Below are 18,851 nucleotides of genomic sequence, written 5' to 3' on the forward strand. Positions count from 1 at the left end.
CCCCTTTAGAAAAAGTATAATATTTTGAAAATTAATAGCCAAATTTCAATGAAATTTGGAAAATAACTAGTATATAGTATCTCTAAACCGTGGATTAAATTTAATAAAAAATAATGAAATTTTTAAGGCATAATGGGTGGGTAATTATGTGAGCGAAATATAAAAATCGTTGCACCCCTTTAGAAAAAAAATTATATCTCCACAACAAATAGCAGGATTTCAATGAAATTTGGAGAATAGATAGTTAATAGTATTTTAAAAGTATCGATTAAATTTAATAAAATAGTGAAATTTTTAACACACCATATCATCAGTGAAATCTGAAGAATGTACACCCCTTTAGAAAACAAATGATATCTTCAAAACTACTAGTAGAATTTCAATGAAATTTGTAAAATAACTAGTATATAATATCTCTAAACTTTGGAATAAATTTAAAAAAAAAAATGATATTTTTAGTACACCATAGCAGGGGTGAAATATGCAAAACGTGTGCCCTTTAAAAAACAAATTATATCTTCAAAACTAATAGTAGAATTTCAATGAAATTTGGAGAATAGATAGTTAATAGTATTTTAAAAGTATCGATTAAATTTAATAAAAAAGAGAAATTTTTAACAATCCATAGCATCAGTGAAATCTGAAGAATGTACACCCTTTTAGAAAAAGAGTAATATCTTGACAATTAACAGTAGGATTTCAATGAAATTTGGAAAATGCCTAGTATATAGTATTTCTAAACTATGAATTAAGTTAAAAAAAAAAAATAAAATTTTTAAGATGCTACGGGTGCGTAATAGTATCAGTGAAATATGGAGAATGTACACCGCTTTAGAAAAAGAGTAATATCTTCAAAACTAATTGTAGAATTTCATTGAAATTTGTAAACTAGCTAGAATATAGTATTTCCAAACTATGAAATAAGTTTAAAAAAAAAATGAAATTTTTAAGACACCATAGCACGAATAAAACATGAAAAACGTGCAACTCCTTTACAAAAAAAATTATATCTTCACAACTACTAGCAGGATTTCAATGAAATTTGGGACATAACTAGTATATAGTATTTCTAAACGATGGAATGAATTAAAAAAGTATAATGAAATTTTTTAGACACTATGGATTGGTAACAATGTGAGTGAAATATGCAGAACGTGCACCCATTTAGAAAAAAAATTATATCTATAAGACTAATTGAAGAATTTGAATGAAATTTGGAAAATATCTAGTTTATAATATCTCTAAACTGTGGATTAAATTTAAAAAAAAAATGAAATTTTTAAGACGCTCTGGGTGAGTATTAATATGAGTGAAATATGAAGAACATTGCACTCCTTTCGAAAACAAATAATATCTTCAAACCTAATTGCAGGATTCGAATGAAATTTGGAAAATAGCTAGAACATAGTATCTTGAAATTATAGATTAAGTTAAAAAAAAAAAATAAAATTATTAACACACCATAACATGAATGAAATACGAAAAACGTGTGCCCTTTAAAGAAAGAGTAATATCTTCAAAACTAATAGCAGAATTTCAATGAAATTTGGAAAATATCTAGTTTATAATATCCCTAAACAGTGGATTAAATTTAAAAAAAAAATGAAATTTTTAACACACCATAACATGAATGAAATACGAAAAACGTGTGCCCTTTAGAAAACAAATTATATCTTCAAAACCAATAGCAGAATTTCAATGAAATTGGGAAAATATCTAGTTTATAATATCCCTAAACAGTGGATTAAATTTAAAAAAAAATGAAATTTTTAACACACCATAACATGAATGAAATACGAAAAACGTGTGCCCTTTAGAAAACAAATTATATCTTCAAAACCAATAGCAGAATTTCAATGAAATTTGGAAATTATCTAGTTTATAATATCCCTAAACAGTGGATTAAGTTTAAAAAAAAAATGAAATTTTTAACACACCATAACATGAATGAAATACGAAAAACGTGTGCCCTTTAAAAAACAAACTATATCTTCAAAACTAATAGCAGAATTTCAATGAAATTTGGAAAATATCTAGTTTATAATATCCCTAAACAGTGGATTAAATTAAAAAAAAAAATAAAACTTTAACACACCATAACATGAATGAAATACGAAAAACGTGTGCCCTTTAGAAAACAAATTATATCTTCAAAACCAATAGCAGAATTTCAATGAAATTTGGAAAATATCTAGTTTATAATATCCCTAAACAGTGGATTAAATTTAAAAAAAAAATAAAACTTTAACACACCATAACATGAATGAAATACGAAAAACGTGTGCCCTTTAGAAAACAAATTATATCTTCAAAGCCAATAGCAGAATTTCATTGAAATTTGGAAAATATCTAGTTTATAATATCCCTAAACAGTGGATTAAATTTAAAAAAAAAATAAAACTTTAACACACCATAACATGAATGAAATACGAAAAACGTGTGCCCTTTAAAAAACAAACTATATCTTCACAACTAATAGCAGAATTTTAATCAAATTTGGAAAATATCTAGTTTATAATATTTCTAAACTATTTATAAAATTAAAAAAAAAGAATGTAATGTTTAATAATATTTTTACAATTAATAGTAAAATTTCAATGAAATTTGTAGAATAACTAGTTAATGGTATTTCAAAAACATGAATGAAATTAAAAAGAAAAATGGAATTTTTTTAAGAACTTCGATTAATAATTGCTCAAAGGCTTAGCAATTTTTTTTTCAACTGACTTAGACGCTTTGAAAGTACGAGAGATAAGTATTGGCGATTCGAAATCTCTGGAACTATCCTTCGCAGCATGTATTATGCATCACAGCAGCTTCCTGCGAAGCAGAATAATTCATATTCTTGGTTTGGTAACATTTTTTTTTGAGGACGTGAAAAGAATACAGTACCAGAGAGTTATTGTTTTTACCACAGCACTGTGGCTACTGTTTTGCGAATTTACTGCCATTATTTATGTAAACAGTTTTGGTATTTTCAAGCTACCCTTTTGCATATCAAGTTTAGTCTCTTGAAAGTCAGTTTTCATGTATGAAAAAATTTATGTGATGTTTCTAAATATTATTATACTTCTTCTTTCTTTTTTTGCAAGGTGAACTTTTCATAAAATTTGAAGAATTAATAATTATTTTTTTGTTCCATGTTGTACGTTATATAAAGTGATAAAAAATTAGCTTAAAAATTTCATATTTTTTTTAAACTTAATCTGTAGTTTCGAGATAGTATATATTAGATATTTTTGAAGTTTCATTGAGATATTGCTATTAGTTTTGAAGATATTATTCTTTTTCTAAAGGGATGCAATGTTTTTTACATTTCATCCACGCTATGATGTGTTAAAAATTTCTTTTTTTTTTTAAACTTAATCCATACTTTTGAAGTGCTATTAACTACCTATTCTCCAAATTTCATTGAGATCCTATTGTTAGTTAAGAAGATATAATTTGTTTTTGAAGGGGCTGCAACGTTCTTCATATTTCACTTATATTATTACCCGTCTATAGTCTGTTAAAAATTCCACTATTTTTTTCTAAACTTAATCCATACCTTTGAAATACTATACACTAGATATTTTCCAAATTTCATTGGAATCTTACTATTAATTGTGAAAATATTACTATTTTTCTAGGGGAGTGTACATTCTTCATATTTCACCCATGCTATGGTGTGTTAAAAATTTCATACATTTTTTTAACTTAGTCCATATTTTTGAGGTACTATACACTAGCTATTTTCCAAATTTTATTGAAATCCTGCAATTAGGTTTGAAGATATAATTTGTTTTCGAAAGGAGTGCAATGTTCTTTATATTTCACTCACATTAATACTCACCCATAGTGTCTCAAAAATTTCATTTTTTTTTTTAACTTAATCCATAGTTTAGAAATATTATAAACTAGATATTTCTCAAATTTCATTGAAATTCTGCTATTAGTTGTGAAGATATTATTCCTTTTTTAAAGGGCACACGTTTTTCGTGTTTCACTCAAGCTATGGTGTGCTAAAAATTTCACTTTTTTTTTAAATTTAATCCACAGTTTAGAGATATTATAAACTAGATATTTTCCAAATTTCATTGCAATTCTGCTATTAGTTGTGAAGATATTACTCTTTTTCTGAAGAGGTGTACATTCTTCAGTTTTCACTGACGCTATGGTGTTTTAGAAATTTCTCTTTTTTATTAAATTTAATCCATACCTTTGAAATACTATTAACTACCTATTCCCCAAATTTCATTCAAATTCTTCAATTAGTCTTATAGATATAATTTTTTTTCTAAATGGTTGCACGTTCTGCATATTTCACTCACATTGTTACCAATCCATAGTGTCTAAAAAATTTCATTATTTTTTTTTAATTTATTCCATCGTTTAGAAATACTATATACTAGTTATGTTCCAAATTTCATTGAAATCCTGCTAGTAGTTGTGAAGATATAATTTTTTTTATAAAGGAGTTGCACGTTTTTCATGTTTTATTCGTGCTATGGTGTCTTAAAAATTTCATTTTTTTTTAAACTTATTTCATAGTTTGGAAATACCATATTCTAGCTAGTTTACAAATTTCAATGAAATTTTACAATTAGTTTTGAAGATATTACTCTTTTTCTAAAGGGGTGTACATTCTCCATATTTCACTGATACTATTACGCACCCGTAGCATCTTAAAAATTTTATTTTTTTTTTTTAACTTAATTCATAGTTTAGAAATACTATATACTAGATATTTTCCAAAATTCATTGAAATCGTGCTATTAATTGTCAAGATATTACTCTTGTTCTGAAGGGGTGTACATTCTTCAGTTTTCATTGACACTATGGTGTTTTAGAAATTTCTCTTTTTTATTAAATTTAATCCATACCTTCGAAATACTATTAACTACCTATTCCCCAAATTTCATTGAAATTCAGCTATTAGTTTTGAAGATATAATTTGTTTTCTAAAGGTGTGCAACGTTTCTTATATTTCACTCATGTTATTACCCACCCATAGTGTGTTAAAAATTTTCTTTTTTCTATAAACTTGATCTATACTTTTGAAATGCTATATGCTAGCTATTTTCCAAATTTCATTGAAATTCTGCAATTAGTTTTATAGATATAATTTGTTTTCTAAAAGGGTGCAACGTTCTCCATATATCACTCACATTATTACCCACCCATAGTGCCTTAAAAATTTTACTAATTTTTTTTAAACTTAATTCATACCTTTGAAACACTATATACTAGATATTTTCCCAATTTCATTGGAATCGTACAATTAGTTGTGAAAATATTACTATTTTTCTAAGGAGGTGTACATTCTTCATATTTCACCCATGCTATGGTGTGTTAAAAATTTCATATATTTTTTTTTAACCTAGTCCATAGCTTCGAAATACTATCAACTACCTATTTTCCAAATTTTATTTAAATCCTACTATTAGTTGCAAAGATATTACTAGTTTTCTAAAGGGGTGCATATTTTTCGCATTTCACTCACATTGTTAGCTACCCATAATATCTTACAAATTCCATTTCTTTTTTTTTTTAACTTAATTCATACCTTTACAATACTATTGATTATCTACTCTCTAAATTTCATTGAAATTCTACTATTAGTTGTAAAGATATTAATTGTATTCTAAAGGGATTGCACATTTTTCATATTTCGTTCAACCTTTTATCCACCTATTGTGTCTTAAAAATTTTCTTTTTTCTTTAAACTTGATCTATACTTTTGAAATGCTATGTGCTAGCTATTTTCCAAATTTCATTGAAATTCTGCAATTAGTTTTGAAGATATTACTCTTTCTTTAAAGGGCACACGTTTTTCGTATTTCATTCATGTTATGGTGTGTTAAAAATTTCATTTTTTTTTTTAACTTAATCTATAATTTCAAGATACTATGTTCTAGCTATTTCCCAAATTTCATTCGAATCCTGCAATTAGGTTTGAAGATATAATTTGTTTTCTAAAAGGGTGCAACGTTCTTCATATATCACTCACATTGTTAGCTACCCATAATATCTTACAAATTCCATTTCTTTTTTTTTTTAACTTAATTCATACCTTTACAATACTATTGATTATCTACTCTCTAAATTTCATTGAAATTCTACTATTAGTTGTAAAGATATAATGCGTTTTCTAAAAGGATGCAAAAAGTGGTGTTCTTTGTATTTCACTCGCATATATTTATTAAGTATGAATTAAGTTAAAAAAAGAATATAAAATTTCTGTTAATTTTTTATCACTTCATTTAATTTATAACATGGAATCAAAAAAATAATTATTATATATATATATAATTATTCAGTATGAATTAAGTTTAAAAGAAAATAAAAAATTTCTAAGTTAATTTTTTATCGCTTCATTTAATGTATAACAGGGAAGAAAAGAAAAAAATAATTCTTATATACATAAATTCAAGTTTCGAGAGTTCATTTAAGTAATTAATCTAATATCCAGCATTCTGAGTCGCCTTTTTAATCTGTTTTGCAGAGGCTTCAGCGTCAGCGTTTGCGGTTCCCAACGCATCTTCAAGCCAGTTTCGGTACAGGCTATGTGGTAAGTCCAATTTTCTGCCACACTATGCGTGTTCTACTCTCTGTTATTCTATTATTCTTTTTTTAAATGATTTAAAACAAAAAAAAAAATGAAATTTTTAACACACATGAAGAACATTCCAGCGCTTTAGAAAACGAATAATATCTTCGCAACTAATAGTGGAATCTAAAAAAATTCGAAATTTAAAAAACAGCTAGTATATATTATTTCTTAACAATGAATTATGCATAATACACAATTTTCGATGACACAGAATTTTCTAAAAATTCCACTACTCACAATTGTAATCGCAAGCTAGGAGGAATATTTCTTAACGATCCATCGTTAGTAACAAATAAATGAAGAATGTCAATTCGACAAGATGCGTCTACAGAAAAGAAGAACAATATTTCGAACTAGATGCTATCATCATGGAAGTGGAAAACGTTGAATAGAACAGAGAAAAGCAGAAAAATAGATAAATAAATAAAACGTGAGAATCATGACTTAATTGCTGCCCACCAGGATCGTTAATATATTTACTTAAAGATTGAGTTTATTTAAGTTAAGGATCTTAAGTTAAAGATTGAATTAAAGTTAAGTATTTTAAGTTAGAACTTGAATTTAAGTTAAGTATTTTAAATGAAAGATTGAACTTAAGTTAAGTATTTTAACTCAAAGATTGAATTTTTATTTTTTATATTTTAAGTTAAAGATTGATCTTAAGTTAAATGTTTCAACTTGGAGATTAAATTTAAGTTAAGTATTTTAAATGAAAGATTGAACTTTAGTTAAGTATCTAAACTTCAAGATTGAACTAATATTTTTTATATTTTAAGTTAAAGATTGATCTTAAGTTGAATATTTTAACTCAAAAATTGAACTTAAGCTAAATATTTTAATTGAAAGGCTGAGCTCAAATTAAGTATTATTTTAACTGAACTTAAGTTTAAGTATTATAGTACCTTAACAATTGAACTTATATTCATTATATTTTAAGTTAAAGATTGAACTTGAGCATCTTAAATAAAAGATTGATTTGAGTGAAATATTTTAACTTAAAACTTGGACTTATTTAAGTTTAGTATCTTTACATGAAGACTGAACTTAAGTTAAATACACTAACTTAAAGATTGTACTTAAGTTACGTTTTTAAGGTATTTAACTTACGTTCAATCTTTAAGTAAAAATGCTGAATTTAAATTCTAAGTTTTTTTAATTCAGTCAAAGTGTTTCATTTAAGCTCGATCTTTAAGTTAAGAATATTTAATTTAAATTCGATGCTTAACTCAACTAAAAACCCTGATTTAAATTCGGTTTTTAAGTTAAGACACTAAACGTAAATTCAATCTTTAAGTTAAGATACTTATGTTCAATCTTTAATTTAATGTATTTAACATAAGTTCAACTTTAACTTAAGATACTTAACTTCGATCTTACACTCGTATTCATAATTATGATCACAAAAAGTCCACAAGATGCAACCACAAAAAAGAAAAGCAGCGTGTCAAACTAGATGCCATCATCGAGGAAGAGGAAGACGTTGAATAGCACAGAGAAAAGATAAAAAAATAAAAATAAAAATGAAATAAAAAAATAAAATAAAACGTGAGACGTTATTTAAGTTTAGTATCTTTACTTAAAGATTGAACTGAAATTAAATATCTTAACTTAAATATTGATCTTAATTTACATTTTTAATAACATTTTTGTTTCTACGTTTACATGGTGAATAAGAAAAGTTGCAGATTAGTAAAAAAAATATTGAAACAAGGAGTGTTCGATCTTTAAGTTAAAATATTTAATTTATGGTAGATCTTTAATTAAAGATAAAATTGCAAATATCGATGAATGGGGTACTCGATTTTTACTAAACTTAAATTTTAAGTTTTTTAATTCAGTTAAAGTATTTCACTTAAGTTCAATCTGTAAGCAAAGATGTTAAACTTAAATAAATTCTTTCAGTTGAAATATTTCACTTTAATTTCAATTTTTAAGTTAATGAATTTATTTTAAGTTCAATCTTTAACTCAGGATACTTAACTTCGATCTTACACTCGTATTCACAATTATGATCACAAAAATTTCACAAGATGCAACCACAGAAAAGAAAAGCAAGTTCAATCTGTAAGCAAAGATGTTAAACTTAAATAAATTCTTTCAGTTGAAATATTTCACTTTAATTTCAATTTTTAAGTTAATCAATTTATTTTAAGTTCAATCTTTAACTCAGGATACTTAACTTCGATCTTACACTCGTATTCATAATTATGATCACAAAAAGTCCACAAAATGCAGCCACAAAAAAGAAAAGCAGCGTCTCAAACTAGATGCCATCATCGAGGAAGAGGAAGACGTTGAATAGCACAGAGAAAAGATAAAAAAATAAAAATAAAAATGAAATAAAAAAATAAAATAAAACGTGAGACGTTATTTAAGTTTAGTATCTTTACTTAAAGATTGAACTGAAATTAAATATCTTAACTTAAATATTGATCTTAATTTACATTTTTAATAACATTTTTGTTTCTACGTTTACATGGTGAATAAGAAAAGTTGCAGATTAGTAAAAAAAATATTGAAACAAGGAGTGTTCGATCTTTAAGTTAAGGTATTTAATTTATGGCAGATCTTTAATTAAAGATAAAATTGCAAATATCGATGAATGGGGTACTCGATTTTTACTAAACTTAAATTTTAAGTTTTTTAATTCAGTTAAAGTATTTCACTTAAGTTCAATCTGTGAGCAAAGATGTTAAACTTAAATAAATTCTTTCAGTTGAAATGTTTCACTTTAATTTCAATTTTTAAGTTAATGAATTTATTTTAAGTTCAATCTTTAACTTAGGATACTTAACTTCGATCTTACACTCGTATTCACAATTATGATCACAAAAATTTCACAAGATGCAACCACAGAAAAGAAAAGCAAGTTCAATCTGTAAGCAAAGATGTTAAACTTAAATAAATTCTTTCAGTTGAAATGTTTCACTTTAATTTCAATTTTTAAGTTAATGAATTTATTTTAAGTTCAATCTTTAACTCAGGATACTTAACTTCGATCTTACACTCGTATTCACAATTATGATGACAAAAATTTCACAAGATGCAACCACAGAAAAGAAAAGCAAGTTCAATCTGTAAGCAAAGATGTTAAACTTAAATAAATTCTTTCAGTTGAAATATTTCACTTTAATTTCAATTTTTAAGTTAATCAATTTATTTTAAGTTCAATCTTTAACTCAGGATACTTAACTTCGATCTTACACTCGTATTCATAATTATGATCACAAAAAGTTCACAAAATGCAACCACAGAAAAAAAGAGTAGTGTCTCAAACTAGATGCCATCATCGAGGAAGAGGAAGACGCTGAATAGAACAGGGAAAATTAAAATAAATGAAAGAAGAAGAGAATCATGACTTAATTGTCTAACGCGTGAGTGGACAATGAGGAACTTTCTTAGCTCTGTCTGTTAAACCTCTTCCTGTTCATCGAGTTTTGAACGCGGGTGAAAACAAGTCTTGGCTTCTTCCCACGCGAGCAGTCTTCTTCTAATCACTAACTTATCTTACACGGCTGCTTTTGTTACCTCCTCTCGTTTGGCGCGGAAGAACCGTTTTCCAGGATTAAATTTAATTAACTCGTGCATCCTGTTATTTATTATTGAGCGCATTTGCTTGAATTTGTTCTCGAACGGTGTTTCAATGAATTTTAATTCGAAATTTGAAGCTTTCATTGACGATTATGAGATTTGTACGTTTTAAGGATGTGTTCTGAGACACGTTGTTGAATTATGAGATGTTATGTGAAGGATCTTAAAACTTTACTTTTGAAGATTCTAAAACTTTGATCTAAATGATTTTGAAACATTGTATGAAATAATCCTAAAACTTTGCTCTAAATAACTTTAGAACTTGACTATAAAGGATCCTTAAACTTTACTATAAATAATTCTAAAACTTTACTATAAAAGTTACTAAAAAAGATCCAAAACATTGCTACAAATAATTCTAGAATTTTGCTATAAATAATACTAAAACATTGTCATAAATAATTCCAGAGCTTTGCTCCAAATAATTCTAAAATTTTTCTAGAATTAATCCTAAAACTTTGCTCTAAATAACTTTAGAACTTGACTATAAAGGATCCTAAAATTTTGCTATAAATAATTGTAAAGCTTTATTATGAAAAATCCTAAAACTCTCCGCCAAGTAATCCTAAAACTTTGCTCTAAATAACTTTATAACTTGACTATAAAGGATCCTTAAACTTTACTATAAATAATTCTAAAACTTTACTATAAAAGTTACTAAAAAAGATCCAAAACATTGCTACAAATAATTCTAGAATTTTGCTATAAATAATACTAAAACATTGTCATAAATAATTCCAGAGCTTTGCTCCAAATAATTCTAAAATTTTGCTTGAATTAATTCTAAAAGTTTGCTCTAATTAATTCGAAAACATTGCTGCAAATAATTCTAAAACTTTGTTAGAAATAACTCTAAAGCTTTACTATAAATAATTCTAAAACTTTGCTCTAAATAGTTCTAAAACATTGTTGTAATTAATTTTATAACTTTGCTAGAAATAATTCTAAAATTTTGCTAGGTTTTTTTTACAAATAACTCTAAAACTCTGCTAGAAATAATTCTAAAACTTTGTTAGAAATAACTCTAAAGCTTTACTATAAATAATTCTAAAACTTTGTTGTAATTAATTTTATAACTTTGCTAGAAATAATTCTAAAATTTTTCTAGGATTTTGTTAAAAATAATTCTAAAACTTTGTTAGAAATAATTCTAAAGCTTTACTATAAATAATTCTAAAACTTTGCTCTAAATAGTTCTAAAACTTTGTTGTAATTAATTTTATAACTTTGCTAGAAATAATTCTAAAATTTTGCTAGGATTTTTTTACAAATAATTCTAAAACTCTGCTAGAAATAATTCTAGAACTTTGTTAGAAATAACTCTAAAGCTTTACTATAAATAATTCTAAAACTTTGTTATAATTAATTCTACAACTTTGCTCTAAAAAACAATTCTAAAATTTCGCTAGAAACAATCCAAATTGACCCTTTCCATTACGACGATTCTATCGTCGACGAAACGCTCGACGATCAGCAAAAGCTAATTTTCTATTGAAACGATAAGTAAATATTAAAAACGAACTTCTGAGTTATTTCTTTAACTTTGATTCCATTGTCGACGATCAGCAAAAGCTAATTTTCCATCGAAGTGATAAGCAAGTATTAAAAAGCAACCTCTCAGTTATTTCTTTAACTTTAATTCCATTGTCGACGATCAGCAAAAGCTAATTTTCCATTGAAGTGATAAGCAAGTATTAAAAAGCAACCTCTGAGTTATTTCTTTAACTTTAATTCCATTGTCGACGATCAGCAAAAGCTAATTGTCCATCGAAGTGATAAGTAAATATTAAAAACGAACTTCTGAGTTATTTCTTTAACTTTAATTCCATTGTCGACGATCAGCAAAAGCTAATTGTCCATCGAAGTGATAAGTAAATATTAAAAACCAACTTCTGAGTTATTTCTTTAACTTTAATTCCATTGTCGACGATCAGCAAAAGCTAATTTTCCATTGAAGTGATAAGTAAATATTAAAAACCAACCTCTGAATTATTTCTTTAACTTTGATTCCATTGTCGACGATCAGCAAAAGCTAATTTTCCATCGAAGTGATAAGCAAGTATTAAAAAGCAACCTTTGAGTTATTTCTCTAACTTCGAGTCTATTGTCGACGAGACGTAGTTTCGTAGAGGAGTTTCGCAGAGGAGCTGGTGTCGCCATCGTCCTATTTTTGGAGAAGCCTCGATAGACTCTCGCATCCACTTGGACGCGCGACGAGGCTGCTCTCGTGACTATGGACCCATCGTCCGCTCCATTTATGGCCGCGTCGCGTGCTCACTTTGTCGAATTCTTCTCAGCAACCCCGAAATCACGCGCGCACTCGCCATTCCTGCAACCAGTCAACACTTTCTTAACTTCTCAACAATTTTCAACAAAAACTATGTCGTGTCACAGGTTGTTATTATTTGTAATTGAAAACGTTCGAAACAAAATCAAATAAATTTTATTTATACTGAATTAAATAAAATTAAACTTGCGCAAAATCGTGATGAACATCTAATGTTCCGTCCTCGAAACGTATGGTCGAACAAAGTTTATGCTACGATCGCTTATAATTAGTTATTCTTCAACAGTCCCAATTTCTGATTAACTTCTTAACCTGAAGGGATTAAGGCATTAAAAGGTTGCTAGAAAACTTAGTTTACCTCTTAATGTGTTACTTTAATAGCCATTGACGTATCATAAATCCAGAAATACCCAATCACGGGTCCAATTAGGTCGAATAGCCTCGAATAGGTTGCCCCAACTGTTGTGTTCCGTGGCCCTAGCCCTACTGGAAGGTAGCGACCACCGCCATCTTGGAATCAAGCAGCTCGCGGATTGGCTCACTGCTGAACTCAAAACCTGTATATAAGCGCACATTTTGTGAAATGAACCAATCAAAATCCTACCAGCGAAATTAAAGACGCAATAAACACTTTGTTAACTGCTTAACAATTTTACACAGAAACTGTGTCGTGTCAGTGACTATTATTTTTTGCAATTGAATACGGAAGATAAACGAGATAAAGATGCAGATAAAATGTTCTAAATAAAGTCAAATGAATTTTATTTATACTGAATTAAATAAAATTAAGCTTGCACGAAATTGTGATGAAAATCTGAGTACCAAGAAAAGTAATTTTTTTTTGTTCTAAAGCGGATACGTCAAGTTTTTGCAATATTTTTTTCTTATTATGCTTATATTGATATTATTTCTTTTTATTTTGTTTATACTTTTTTTTCTACGTCGCTCTGGCTGTCAGAAATTGAAATAGATAATGCGAGTGCAATGACGAGTTAACTCGCCACTGGTCAGCAAAGTGTTGACTGTGATTGACGAGTTAACTCGTCACTGGTTAGCAACGTTTGGGTATGAAAAAACGACTTAACTCGTCATCAATTAGAAACGTTTGGGTATGCAAAGACGAGTTAACTCGTCACCAGTCAGCAATGTTTGGGTATGAAAAGACGAGTTAACTCGTCAACAGTCAGCAAAGTGTTAACTGCGATTGACGAGTATACTCGTCATGGAGAATTGACACAATATTTGCGTATTGACGAGTATATACGTCGATACATAAAATCGTGCCACTTCTTTATGACGAGTATACTCGTCATTGAGAAGTAGAAAGATTTTGTGTATTGACGAGTATACTCGTCATAAAGAAATGGCACGATTTTATGTATCGACGTATATACTCGTCATGGAGAAGTGACACGATATTTGTGTATTGACGAATATACTCGTCATGGAGAAGTGACACAATATTTGTGTATTACGAGTATACTCGTCATGGAGAAGTGGAACGATTTTATATATTGACGAGTATACTCGTCATGGAGAATTGACACAATATTTGTGTATTGACGAGTATACTCGTCATGGAGAATTGACACGATATTTGTGTATCGACGAATATACTCGTCATGGAGAAGTGACACAATATTTGTGTATTGACGAGTATACTCGTCATTGAGAATTGACACAATATTTGTGTATTGACGAGTATACTCGTCATGGAGAAGTGGCACGATATTTGTGTGTGGACGAATATACTCGTCATGGAGAAGTGGCACGATTTTGTGTATTGACGAGTATACTCGTCGAGGCTCGATTCTGGAGGCACAAAATGGTGACTTAAGTTCAGTTTTTCACTTAAAATACTTAACTTAAATTCAATCTTTAACTTAAGATACATAACTTGAGTTCTGTCTTCAAGTTTAGATATTTAACTATAGTTCTGTCTTTCATTTAAAATACTCAACTTAAATTCAATCTCCAAGTTAAAATATTTAACTTAAAATCAATCTTTAACTTAAAATATAAAAAATAAAAGTTCAATCTTTGAGTTAAAATACTTAACTTATGTTCAATCTTTCATTTAAAATACTTAACTTAAATTCAAGTTCTAACTTAAAATACTTAACTTAAGTTCAATCTTTAACTTAAGATACTTAACGTAAATTCATAATCTCTCAATAAGAATCAGAATACACCAACAGTATCTCCTGCTTGTCATAAAAAGCCCCTAATAATTACTAGAAATGGTCAACAAATGTTCAGAATTTTAATTAAAAAGAATAGTAATGTACGCAAATAAATTGAACGCGAAAAGTGTGCGAAGAAAGTCCATGGTATGTTTATGCAATAAGAGAAACATGAAAGAAAAAAGAAGAAAAGAAAGAAACACAATAAAAAGATCGTTTTAAAGCAGTATAAGAGAGAAAGTTTCCTATTGGGCGAAATAAGAGCATTACGCACTTCCAGACGCCATTTTATCGACATAAAAAAAAACCAGTAGAAAATAGTAAACCATAAACTGTATTTAATACAGGAATATGTATTCTTAAAAACATAAGTCTTTCGAAATTCTTCCTCGAATGATATACAGCTTTTTGCATTAATAAATTCAAAAATAAATAAGACTAAGAGAACCTTCTTTCTCGAATGGTATACAGTTTTTGATATTAATAAATTCAGAACTAAAAAAGACTAATAAAACCTTGTTCCTCGGATGGTACACAGTTTTTAATATTTATCAATTTGCTAGAAATAATTTTAAAATATTGCTACAATTAATCCTAAAACTTTGCTCTAAATAATCCTAAAAGATTGTTTTTTAAAAAAGACTGAAAAAACCTGCTATCTCGAATGGTATACAGTTTTTAATATTAATAAATTTGCTCTAAATAATTTTAAAATATTGCTACAATTAATCCTAAAACTTTGCTCTAAATAATCCTAAAAGATTGTTTTTAAAAGAAGACTGAAAAAACCTTCTTTCTCGAATGGTATACAGTTTTTAATATTAATAAATTTGCTAGAAATAATTTCCAAATAATGCTACAATTAATCCTAAAACTTTGCTCTAAATAATCCTAAAAGCTTGTTTTTTAAAAAAGGCTGAGAAAACCTTCTGTCTCGAATGGTATACAGTTTTTAATATTAATAAATTTTCTAGCAATAATTTTAAAATATTGCTGCAATTAATCCTAAAACTTTGCACTAAATAATTCTAAAAGCTTGTTTTTGAAAATAGACTGAAAAAACCTTCTTTCTCGAATGGTATACAGTTTTTAATATTAATAAATTTGCTAGCAATAATTTTAAAATATTGCTACAATTAATCTTAAAACTTTGCACTAAATAATCCTAAAAGCTTGTTTTTTAAAAAAGACTGAAAAAACCTTCTTTCTCGAATGGTATACAGTTTTTAATATTAATAAATTTGCTAGTAATAATTTTAAAAATTACTACAATTAATCCTAAAATTTTGTTAGAATTGACTCATTTTTCTTTTTTTTTTTTATTTCGACTTAGACCACTTTCATAATTGTGGGCACAAATAATCCTAAAAGATTGTTTTTTAAAAAAGGCTGAAAAAACCTTCTTTCTCGAATGGTATACAGTTTTTAATATTAATAAATTTTCTAGCAATAATTTTAAAATATTGCTACAATTAATCCTAAAACTTTGCACTAAATAATCCTAAAAGCTTGTTTTTTAAAAAAGGCTGAAAAAACCTTCTTTCTCGAATGGTATACAATTTTTAATATTAATAAATTTGCTAGAAATAATTTCCAAATAATGCTACAATTAATCCTAAAACTTTGCTCTAAATAATCCTAAAAGCTTGTTTTTTAAAAAAGGCTGAGAAAACCTTCTGTCTCGAATGGTATACAGTTTTTAATATTAATAAATTTTCTAGCAATAATTTTAAAATATTGCTGCAATTAATCCTAAAACTTTGCACTAAATAATTCTAAAAGCTTGTTTTTGAAAATAGACTGAAAAAACCTTCTTTCTCGAATGGTATACAGTTTTTAATATCAATAAATTTGCTAGCAATAATTTCAAAATATTGCTACAATTAATCCTAAAACTTTGCTCTAAATAATCCTAAAAGCTTGTTTTTTAAAAAAGACTGAAGAAACCTTCTTTCTCGAATGGTATACAGTTTTTGATATTAATAAATTTGCTAGTAATAATTTTAAAAATTGCTACAATTAATCCTAAAATTTTGTTAGAAATAATTTCAGATCTTTGTTAGAAATAATTCTAAAATTTTGTTAGAATTGACTCATTTTTCTTTTTTTTTTTTATTTCGACTTAGACCACTTTCATAATTGTGGGCACAAATAATCCTAAAAGCTTGTTTTTTAAAAAAGACTGGAGGAACCTTCTTTCTCGAATGGTATACAATTTTTAATATTAATAAATTTGCTAGAAATAATTTCCAAATAATGCTACAATTAATCCTAAAACTTTGCACTAAATAATCCTAAAAGAATGTTTTTTAAAAAAGACTGAAAAAACCTTCTTTCTCGAATGGTATACAGTTTTTGATATTAATAAATTTCCTAGCAATAATTTTAAAATATTGCTACAATTAATCCTAAAACTTTGCTCTAAATAATCCTAAAAGCTTGTTTTTTAAAAAAGACTGAAGGAACCTTCTTTCTCGAATGGTATACAGTTTTTAATATTAATAAATTTGCTAGTAATAATTTTAAAAATTACTACAATTAATCCTAAAATTTTGTTAGAATTGACTCATTTTTCTTTTTTTTTTTTATTTCGACTTAGACCACTTTCATAATTGTGGGCACAAATAATCCTAAAAGCTTGTTTTTTAAAAAAGACTGAAGGAACCTTCTTACTCGAATGGTATACAGTTTTTGATCGGAATAAATTAGAATATGGTGGTAATTGGTGGATTGTTAGATCGACGGAGAATCAATGAACCCTGGCGAATCGTTGAACCGGTTTTCGACCGGATGACGAGCACGATGCCGAAAAAAAATGGACACCTGGCCAGAGACGATAAGAGCGACGGATGCTCGCTCGGTTTTCAGCCGGATCCGCAGCATTCCGTTCTCTCCTTCTTTTCTAATTGCGCTGGTTATTCCCTCGATAATTCTCTTCCGGCTGAACAAACTTCCAGCTGAAAATGCGAACCACGATTTAGATAACATTTAAAAAGGAACGTTTGAACGAGAGTTCTATGAATGCTAATGAATTCACATTTAAAAAGAACAGGTTGAACGAGAGTTTTATGATTGCAAATTAATTCGTGAATTTAGTGGGTTTGAAATGAAATGACAGCATATGATTGCAAATGAATTCACGAATTGAGCTGAAAATGCGAACCACGATAAGATTTAAAAAGGAACATTTGAACAAGAGTTTTATGAATGCTAATTAATTCGTGAATTTAGTGCGTTTAAAATGAAATGACAGCATATGATTGCAAATGAATTCACGAATTGAGCTGAAAATACGAACCACGATTTAGATAACATTTAAAAAGGAACGTTTGAACGAGAGTTCTATGAATGCAAATGAATTTACATTTAAAAAGAACAGGTTGAACGAGAGTTTTATGATTGCAAATTAATTCACGATTTTAGTGCGTTTGAAATGAAATGAGAGCATATGAATGTAAATTAATAAAAGAACATTTGAGCAAGAGTTCTATGAATGCAAATGAATTCACGAATTGAGCTGAAAATGCGAACCACGATTTAGATAACATTTTAAAAAGAAACGTTTGAACGAGAGTTCTATGAATGCTAATTAATTCACATTTAAAAAGAACAGGTTGAACGAGAGTTCTATGATTGCAAATTAATTCACGAATTTAGTGCGTTTGAAATGAAAAGAGAGCATATGAATGTAAATTAATAAAAGAACATTTGAACAAGAGTTCTATGAATGCAAATTAATTCATGAATTTTAGTGTGTTTGAAATGAAAAGAGATTGTTCTTTAGTTTCTTCCTTATTTCTTCTTTAGTTTCTTCTTTATATCTTTGATTTCTTCCTTCTTTCTTCTTTAGTTTCTTCTTTATATCTTTAATTTCTTCCTTATTTCTTCTTTAATTTCTTCTTTATAGTTGCGATTATGTAATATACAGGGTGATTGATAACTGATGGTATAATTGAAAGGGGTGATTCTGGATGAAAAAATAAATTGAAAATGTAGAATAATAGTTTTTGGTTTGAGACTTTGTTTTTGAGAAAATAGACTTTGAACTTTTGTCTGGTATTGGTGCACTTGATGGATGCACAATCTTTAAGTTGTGATACTTAAGTTCAATCTTTAAGTAAAGAAACTAAACTTAATTAAGTTCAATCTTTCAGATTGAACTTAAGAAATCTTTACCAATAATAATTAATTTCAAAAA

The 18,851-nt window shown here is 27.5% G+C and overlaps 1 protein-coding gene across 2 annotated transcripts in view; it reads left to right on the forward strand.

The window, feature by feature from the left end:
• The window catches only part of Ssh (Protein phosphatase Slingshot), a 195,378-nt gene that overhangs the window by 136,808 nt on the left and 39,719 nt on the right, over positions 1–18,851 (forward strand). For both annotated transcript variants that reach the window (XM_076907397.1, XM_076907396.1), the window contains one exon: positions 6,485–6,550. In XM_076907397.1, the coding sequence (XP_076763512.1) occupies positions 6,485–6,550 (66 nt within the window). The remainder of the gene's footprint in view (positions 1–6,484; positions 6,551–18,851) is intronic.

This window comes from Xylocopa sonorina, chromosome 16 (genome assembly GCF_050948175.1).
Source record: "Xylocopa sonorina isolate GNS202 chromosome 16, iyXylSono1_principal, whole genome shotgun sequence".
Taxonomy (NCBI): domain Eukaryota; kingdom Metazoa; phylum Arthropoda; class Insecta; order Hymenoptera; family Apidae; genus Xylocopa; species Xylocopa sonorina.